General features: G+C 38.7%; 1 protein-coding gene across 1 annotated transcript; it reads left to right on the top strand.

The window, feature by feature from the left end:
• Positions 1–1,726: 1,726 nt before the first annotated feature.
• On the top strand, positions 1,727–8,207 carry LOC103715164 (histone chaperone ASF1B-like). The gene is made up of 3 exons (XM_008802703.4): positions 1,727–2,282; positions 7,273–7,388; positions 7,478–8,207. Exons 1-3 carry the CDS (start codon positions 2,174–2,176, stop codon positions 7,814–7,816), a joined length of 564 nt encoding a protein of 187 aa, XP_008800925.1. The 5' UTR covers positions 1,727–2,173; the 3' UTR covers positions 7,817–8,207.
• Positions 8,208–9,645: the final 1,438 nt, after the last annotated feature.

The following is a 9,645-nucleotide window of genomic DNA, read 5'->3' as shown; positions in this document are numbered from 1 at the left end:
AGATTATTGGGGGGGGGGGGGGGGGGGGCGAAGTCCTGCCCTATGCTCGGCAAGTTTGCTTTGAGCTAAGACTCAAAGATCTAGGATGTCTTTCAGCACTCAAGGATGTCTCGGACACAAAGAGCATGACGTCAGGGATCCAATGGCGCAAACGGCATTGAAATCGGAGCTACGTACAAGCGGTTACGTGCTGCTGAAGAGGTTGAGGCTGCAGAAATCCGAGACCAGAAATCCGAGGCCGACCCCAGGAAGCAGAATTTGACCAGGAGTATCTTTTCTGAGTTTGTTTTTGGTGAGGGTATTTTCCTTTGAAGTGAAAGTGTATAAATAGGTCTTTTTGGGAGACCTAGGGTGAGGTGAAGAGCGTGAGAGAGACTTGAAGTTTTTTTTGGGAGGCGGCGGCTCTTCCAAAGAAGACGAATAGATCTCTCTAGGAGTTAAGCCGGCGTTCTGGGGAGTGCTTGATACCCTTCAAGTGGTATCAGAGTTTTGACAGATTCCCTTTCAATCATTGGATCTGACCTTACCTTTGTGTTTTGCCTAATCATGTGCACGCATGTTTTGACTTAAGAGACATCGATTCCAGCAAGGGATTTTCTAACTCATGGGTTCACTTGGCATTCTTTGGTTGTTGAGGTAAAGCCTTTCAAACAAAGTCATTGACTTCCTCAAACTAATGAACGTGCTGTAGAATGACAACCTATGTTTCAAACAGTGCTTACACTTGAAAGCTAACCCATAGTTGGAGCATTCCTTTAAAGTCGGATGATTACTATTAACCCATTTATGAGCAGTTCTTTTTGAAACCAAAATATCTTTTTTTTCGAATGACTTGCTTGAGTGACAATATGGTAACCCTGTGTGTATGTGAGAGTGAAAAAGAGCAGAAAGCACAGCATAAACACAATGATTGTGATTTAATCACAAGGAGCATTCTCCCGCGAACATCAAAATTGCACCCATTCCAACCACTCGAATTTTTATGTTTATCAATGTCTAATATGATTTTGAAGTGACATTTGCTATCGAACTTGGACGAGGCTGAGGTGAAGCTTCTAGCTGTAGTTTGAATAACGGTTGTAATGTAAAAATTTGGCAATTCTATCTATTGATTTCTTTCTCCTTGCCCAGTGGAAAACAAAAAATCAATTGCTTTGTCATTTCAAACAAGTAATCTTTCAATTACTCTTTTTTTGCCTGTATAGCAGTAAGTTTCGTTAATATCTAGCCTATAGCTCCCGGGGCTGACCTCAAAGAGGAGACTCTCACGACTTTCATTCTATCTGCGAATCTCTTAAACATTGTGGCTCTATCACTAGCCTTTGTTTGGAGAAGAAAAAAGAAAAACTATAGTGAGAAAGAAAATGTAAAAAAAAAAATTATTAGAAGATCCTTTCAGCAATTTAAAGAATCTGAGTATTTATTTAGTAAAAAAAAATATGAGCAAAGCTCAATAAGATATTGGCAAACATCCAATTGTCATTAAAAAAAAAAATTAAAGAAAACAAATTCTTCTGAAATTTTAGGGTAATGATTATAACTCATTAAAAAAAATTTTTATCTTCTTTCAAAGATAATAACAACAACAACAAAATTTTAGTTCATGATTTCAGCATCTAAGATGCCATACTGCTACTTTTCTGGATTTCTTTTTTTTCTTCTTTTTCTTTCTCTCAGTATAAATTGAATTCTTTTTTTTTTCCTATTCTCAAAGTGGCTGCCTCCTCTCTGGGGATCCATTCTCCTTTACAAATCCTTCTTCTCTCTTCTCCTCTCCTCTCCCACCCTCAACGACCCAAAGTCCATTCAAAAATCTCCCGCCAACCTCCTCTCTGCCATTCCCCCGGCAAAACCGGCTACTCCCGGTAGCCACCCTCCCCCTTCCAGTTGCGCCACCCGGAAAAAGCCTAACTTTCCCCCTTCCCTCTCCATTCCTTCGTATCCTCGCATCACGGCGACTCGCCGACGCCAATCCACGCGGGCGAACCAAACCTTTTTTTCTTTCCTTCCATTTTTAGTCCATTCTCTCCTTCCCTTCTCCTTCGAGCGCGTTCGCCTTCTCTCCGCGCCTCGATCGATCCGCTGCTTAGGGTTTTGGCCGATAGATGGGCCGGCGTTGAGGTCTAGGCTTTGACATCGGGTCTTCGATTAGGTTCGGGGAGCGGCGGCGACCATGAGCGCCGTGAACATCACCAACGTCACCGTACTGGACAACCCGGCGCCGTTCCTCAACCCTTTCCAGTTCGAGATCTCGTACGAGTGCTTGGTCCCTCTCGAAGATGGTATGGTTTTGTTCAAATCCCTCCTTTTGCATTGGATTTTGGAGTGGGAACTGATTCTATTTGTCGTTGTTTTTGGTCCTATTTGTCGTTGTTTTTGGAATGGTGTTTCTTTTAGGGTTTTTTGGTCAGTTTGAACTATTAGGGTTTTGGATGTTGAAGTGTTATTGGTTTTGGTGTGCTAATTAGCTCTGCCTAGAAGAAAATATGGAAAGAGAATAGCAAATAGAAGGTGAAGAAGAAGAAGAAGAAGAAGAAGAAGATTGGATGAATTTACGAGGCCAGTGAGCTGCTTTTAGGAGCCCAATCGAAACAATGGCCAATAAATTAGAAAATAAGCAGCAAATGGAGAGCAGGGGAAAAGAGAAGAGTTTGATTGCTTGGAGGGGATCAGTCTGTAATGACATGATAAAACTGAATGATATATATTTCTTTCTTAAATTATAATCCTAGAATGCCTCCAGCAACCGTCAGTGAGTGGATAGATCCCAAATTGTATAAGATTGCACTGAGTTTATGAAAGCGAAAACCTAGTAACTCAACCATATTAATTCAATATTGCAACTCAATTTTTTGATGCATGATCTACTTTACCACTGTGAAATGAATCTTACTTTAAGATATATTGAGGATTCAGGTTGCATTAGGACAATACTTATCCTTGACATGTGGTAGGTTTGTATCCGCCTGGCATCAATTATTATTGTTCTGCACTAAAGTGTACTAACCAAGGTCCGCCATACTGGTACTGGTCGGCGTACCGATGGCGGCCCGGACCGGTACGTACCGGCCCCATACCGGTGCTGTACCGGTCTATACCGCTTCGTACTGGTCCCATACCGGTTCTCCAACGATAAGCTACCGGTACCGGATTTCACGCTAATTCGGTACTGGTCCCAGGCCGGACTGGTACGTACCGGCCCATACCGGCTGGTACGGACCGGTACGGCAGACTATGGTACTAACCATTACATTGCAATACTCTATGCATGCCTAAATTGAGGCTGTACAATGGATCCACAGTTCTCCTAATGCTGTTTTCATGTTTTTTGTTTTTTTTTTGGTTTGGTGTAATGCTGTTGCAAGTGTACTATGTTTATCACATATGGCTTGTATATATCGAAGAAGGCTCTTGGTGTATGAGATGCAGTGATATGCACTTTAGGTAGCATTGAAAAGAAATTATCCTTACAAAGTGATTTATGACTTTTTATTTTTATTGTTGCAGAACTGAACTCTAATACAGTCCCAGACTTCACCACCTTCAGAATTTTGCGTGCTTCTTTTTCCCCTAAGACTCTTGGTTTCTCTCTTGAAGAACGGCTCTATGATCGATAATTTCACTCCTGTTTCCATTTTCCCATTTCTTTTATCTTTTGCAGAATAAACATGACTATAATTAATTCAGCGCATCAGGAGCAATGCACGTGCATTTCCTAAAGTGCAGGCTCCTATTAATCTTGCTTACCAGAGATGACCTAATTGAATTAGGAAAGTAAATCTTAAGTAGTAAAGAAATCAAGCTTTGGGCCTATGACTAGTACTAACAACAATGAATAGTGACTGTTGAGAGCTTTCCATGATGAGCCAACAAATATGTTGGATCTCTTTAGGTCCAAAAATAAAGGTAACTCTGAGCCTAATGCCCAACAAAGTGCCTTAATGATTGCAGAGATATTTTGGAACAGATTGAAGACAACTTGAATATGTAGTATAACATGAGCATGTTGATGGAAATACATGAGATGGGTTTGATCATGAGGTTGGATATTTTCTAATTATTCAAATTATGTTGATGGCTCCTAAGGTTGAAGCTGATTGTTATCAATGATATCTTCTAATCTCCATTGACAAGATGTGTTATTTCACGATTGGCAGTGATAGTAGAATTGATGGTTACTTGCAAGATATGGTTGACAAGCTAATGCCCACCAAAGAGTTGCACCAGATTCTTTTAAAGTATGTTGGGCCGTTGACATTTCTATTCCAGTCAAAATAAGAAATCTTCTTTCTTCCTTTTTTTCTCTTTCTTCTATCTTTTTCAATTATTAGGGAAAACAAGAAATTCATCATATCTGAAATAATTGTAGATGCCTCTAAATTTGAATCAAAAAGCTTCTCTTATTTTGATTATCTCCTCATTTACCCTAATTTTTGGGCCTTTCAACACCCAAAGCTTCTTATTTTGGCCTATAACTTTAGATTTATAGACCTCGCAAACAAGTTTCAAGAATGTACCATCAACCTATTTTCTTCCGAATCCACCCACATCAAACACTCCCGTAAACAAAATAAAAGGGAAAAACTTCAGGGGTCGGCATAGAAAGTTCGCCTTTACGACTAAAGTGCAAAACGAGAGGCTTTATTCGGTGCTATGGGAGTTTAATAGGGGCGGCAACAACGATTAGAAAGTGTTTACGCTATCTTATACGGTGACCCTATTTAAGAATTTGATTCTGCCAGGGACAAAGTTCTTCTGTTCAACAACCTACAAATATGAGGGAATTGGCTGCTTCTTGTTTTTTAAGTTTGTTAATTGCATCAGATGGATGCTATTGATCAATTCCTAGGACTGGTTACAGGGACTTGAGATGATGAAATTGTCAGGCAGGAATATCCAAATTTTTATGAAACATCAGGACCCTTAATAGTTTCTTATAATAACATTGTACGATTTTCAAAGTTTCAAAACCCTTACTATTCCCCCTTTTTTGTAGTAGGAAACTTCTATTTCCTCATCTTAAGGTGTTTTCCTAGTAGGAAAGTGTAACACAAGGAGATTTATTATTCTAAGAATCATATAGTCGCTCAATAAAGGTGGAAGGCAAGTATTAATGCAAAGATAAGATCATTTGAATTGGTTATATACTTGATAAAACAATCTGATGATGCATCAATTGGATTTGCTTCTACCTTTGCCAACTAATTTTCTATATCCATAGACATTTTCTTGAAAGGTCATTTTCAGTTTATAGCTAACTTTCTTTGTCGATAATGATCACTTCCATCTTTCGTGTTCTTAACAACAATTAAGCACCGTATCACTGATAATATTTCCTGTTATGGAAGAAGATGCCGATAGGGTCAGTACTGTTTGAAGTGATAGACCATTAAGTTTCCCGTCTGATGAACTCTGAAATCACTTATTTATCTGGTTTCCTTCAGCGTTGATGCTTCATGTCAACCTTGTGTAGTTTTTTTAGGAGATAGAAAAGATGCATGAGTCAAGAAACTCTTCCTGTAAATGCTGCCAGTTAAGAACTTAAGCCAGAAGCTTAATAGGTTAAGATAGTATGGAGGATTATTAAGAATTAAGCATCTTCATTTTTACAAAAGCTCTTTTTTGAGGAAGCAAATTTCTATTTGGGAACTGATGAGTGCATTCCTTCAGCGCATAAAAGTAGGTCCCTTTTTGCATTAAGACATAGAAGTAGGTCTTTAAGAAATATCAGTAAAGTTGGCTCATAAAAAATACGGGTTCATCTGGAGCAGAATTTCCTTTTGTATGAAGAAGAGGTTGTATAATCTAACAGAAGGGCGTGTAGCCACGTGTATGGTAGTGAGTCTGCAAAAAAATCAACTATTTTTGCTGAATTGGGTTCCAGAGGCTTTATTTAGTGCTGGCTGTTAAGGGCCTCAGACCACTTAACAGGTGATCATCCTCTGCATAATTTGGAAAGTTATCCAAGTTGTTTCTAACTTCTCTTGAATGAACATAAATTGTAGTTTGAATTTCAAATTCACGATTCAACCTGCCACCTTTTAAGTCCAAGCATCAGACTGGCTTCAGTTCCGTTGTCACATCATAGAGAGTATTTCTCAAAATTTTAGATAGATAAACCTTGTATGCCTACGTATTTGCATAATGGTTGGATGGTTCAGATTGCATAATTTGCTTCTATGTTTCACTTAAGCAAATAACCCTTATGAAGTTTAGTTGCATGAATGTGCAATATAATTTTATCTTGGCAGATATTATACTTCTGCACTTACATGATGTGTTTGTAACCATACCTACAGTTTACAGGTATCAGGTACATATGAAGTATCAGAAAGTGAAGCCACACTCATCCTATTAGTGCTAGGGCCCACCATCTATAATATTTCTTGTTGTACTCTGTTGATGCTAAATTAAGTTCCTTGAACAACCTACAAAAATTACAAACCTTGGTGTTGTACCATGGATTCTTGATATTGAATATCTTGACCCTACAAATAGGCCTTATTCCATCATATTGAGTCAGGTCAAGGTGTGAACTTACATATCTAATTTGTAATTTTCATGATTATGTGATTCCCTTAAATATGTTGAACATGCTGTCTAACTTCTCTGCTTCGAAGGCAAACAGAAGTTAGATGCAATTTTCTAAGTTGATCAGACCTGTTTGCTTTGGTTATGTGATATTTCGAGTCTCATCGTGCAAGGTCTTTAACTTTTTGTAGCCATATCAGTTTCCTAATTAAAAGTCTCTAATGCTTTTTTTTCTTCCATGGGACCTTATTTCTCTAAAGTACATTTTTGTTTGAATAGACATTTCATTCTTGTACAGTGATTTATATAGATTTTTAAATCCTAAAATCTTTTGCACCATGTCCTTTAAGCATCATAGTTTGCACTTTGTTGTGCTGATGTTAGTTTTGATGGAAACTGGTAATATCTTGGGAAATTCTCTATGTTATGAGACATACAAGTTTATGCAACTTTTTGTTATTGATATGCATAACAGAGCTTAGCAGTTATAAAACGGTAATAAGATCTGGCCTTTATTTTTTTAAATAAGTAAATGGTAACTTTATTCTTCATCAATAAATTTTGTTAGTGTTATGCTAAATGAGCATAATTCAGTAGCAAAGAAGCTCCTTACCTGAAAGTGATTGTGGGCATGGAATTGGTGGTGTTTCTGTTTAGCAGTTTGTCATTAACAAAATTTGGTGGATCCTATCTTGATATATTGCTGAGAGTTAACAAAAGAAGTCTTGTTCAACCCTTCAGATTTGGAATGGAAGCTCATATATGTAGGGTCTGCAGAGGATGAGACCTATGATCAGCTCCTTGAGAGTGTGCTTGTTGGTCCTGTCAATGTTGGGAACTACCGTTTTGTATTCCAGGTAATTTTTACCAAGCTGAATCGATATCTAACATGACTTTATCTGCTTGAACGACATGAATTAATAGTCTATACATTTGTACTTTTCAGGCAGACCCACCAGACCCAATGAAGATTTGTGAAGAAGACATCATAGGTGTGACAGTGCTGCTTCTGACTTGCTCCTATTTAGGGCAGGAGTTCATCAGAGTAGGCTACTATGTGAACAATGACTATGATGATGAACAGCTAAGAGAAGAACCACCACCAAGGGTTTTAATTGACAGAGTTCAGAGAAATATCCTGGCTGACAAGCCCCGTGTCACTAAGTTCCCTATCAATTTCCATCCTGAAACCAGTGAAAGTGGTGGCCAGCAGCAGCCACCGCCGCCTACCATGTCTGAAAACCATGCCAGTGATGAGCCACAGCTTGATCAGCCTCCAAAATGAGTTTTTTTATTAATGTAAAGGGAGAGGGTCCGAAACAATTCGGACAAGGCTTGATGGTTATGGTCATGGTAAGGTGAAAAGTTGCAAGTGCTTAACCTAACTGGATCTTTGTAGAATTAGAATTGTTCTGGTGGGTTGTGAGCATGCTATTCCAGCTTAACTGGCTTTCATGATGCAAAAATTTATGCCCTACTTGAATGTCAGGTGCACTCTAAGTGATCCTTATGCGCTGGTTAAGCATGATTTTGGTGTCTGCTGGAACTCTTGCTTGTTGTGTCGAAGTGTTTCAGAGATGTTTTAAGGAACTCTTGTGATTATGGTACCCTTGAGCCCAATGTCATGACTAACGATTTCATTCAATTTATATAGCATGCCTCCTGTTTAAACTTTATCTTTTAACAGAATTTTTTCAAGCTAGCTCCTCTTACCTCGAGCAGTCATGATTTGGTATACGTCTTTGTTCATCTAATTATGCATCTCTGTAAACTTTTATTTTATCTTCTTCAAACAATCTCCAAGCCGATGCTTGTTCTTGGATATTTATTGGCTACATAAAAATGAAGTCCCTACAACTAGCTAAGAATCATAGCCGACTCTTTGATGGCTATGATAAAAGGTCCTTTAATATGTATAATGGCAGAAATAATTCATCCAACAATTGTATATTTGACTTTATTATTAATTAGACGAAACAAGTTAACATTAAAATAAATGTCATCCATGGTCTAATCAAAGGTAGAAATTTTTCATCTATGACTTGCATATTAGAGCTCAATTTCAGTTCTGTGATTAAATAAAATATTTTATATAATAAAGTTCCAGAGTATATTAGATATTTACATGAGGAAGACCAAATCTCGAACCATTTGCTCGGAGGAGTATTATGGATATATAAGTTAATTTATCTTTTATTCGTGAAATAAGTTAAACATACAATATTATATGGGATAGTGAGGTTTATCAGCATTTGCTCCCAACATCAAATAGGTTTGAAATCCAAAAAAACCACTCATTTACATCACCTTGTTTTATTTCTAAAACGCTCACTAAAACATGTTCCAAGGAGGGTCTTAGAGTCCTTTAATCAGGGATTTATCTAAAGAACGAGAAGAGAAGGGGACTCAGAAATTATGATACATGGGAAAGCCCAGATATTCTTTACCTCTATCTTCCCTTTTTCTTTTTCACCCTCTTTTTAAATCTCATCTGGTTAGGTTGTCTTCAATTGTCTTCTCTCTTTTTTTCTTTTTTCTTTTTTTTTTCTTTTTTTTGTGAAAACGGCAATTCATATAGCTCTAACTTGAGTACATCTAGCCATATCAAAATAAAGTAAAGAGTGCAAAGTGGGAGGAATATCTCCTATAGATGACCAAATGATCTCCCCGGAATGCCGGGCAGCAAATGAGGCAACCCAGTCTGCTGCCCTGTTTGCCTTCCGAAAAACATGTGAAGCCTGGAAAGCGCTCGGCTCCTGAGCCAATGTCCGAATCTCACGGATGAGAGGATGACCATCCCCATATCTGTCCACTCCCCGTATCCACTCTATCACCACAGAGGAGTCTCCCTCAAGGCATATGTGCTCAGCCCGAAGTATCCGCCTCGCATAGGATATCCCCTCCCAGGCTGCTCGCAGCTCCGCACCAACCGCAGTAAGTCCCAGCGCACGGCGACCACCGGCTGCTACCAAACTACCGAGGTGGTCTCTGATGACAAAGCCAACTCCTCCTGACACCCCATCCGCCGACATATTACCATCGAAATTCACTTTGAGATGACCAAGGGGTAAGGGTACCCAAGTAACTAGGGCGAACTTGGGCGCTGTGATAGCA

This window comes from Phoenix dactylifera, chromosome 11 (assembly GCF_009389715.1).
Source record: "Phoenix dactylifera cultivar Barhee BC4 chromosome 11, palm_55x_up_171113_PBpolish2nd_filt_p, whole genome shotgun sequence".
NCBI lineage: Eukaryota > Viridiplantae > Streptophyta > Magnoliopsida > Arecales > Arecaceae > Phoenix > Phoenix dactylifera.
Note: the sequence above shows the minus strand (reverse complement) of the source record. Positions and strands in the feature narration are given on the sequence as shown.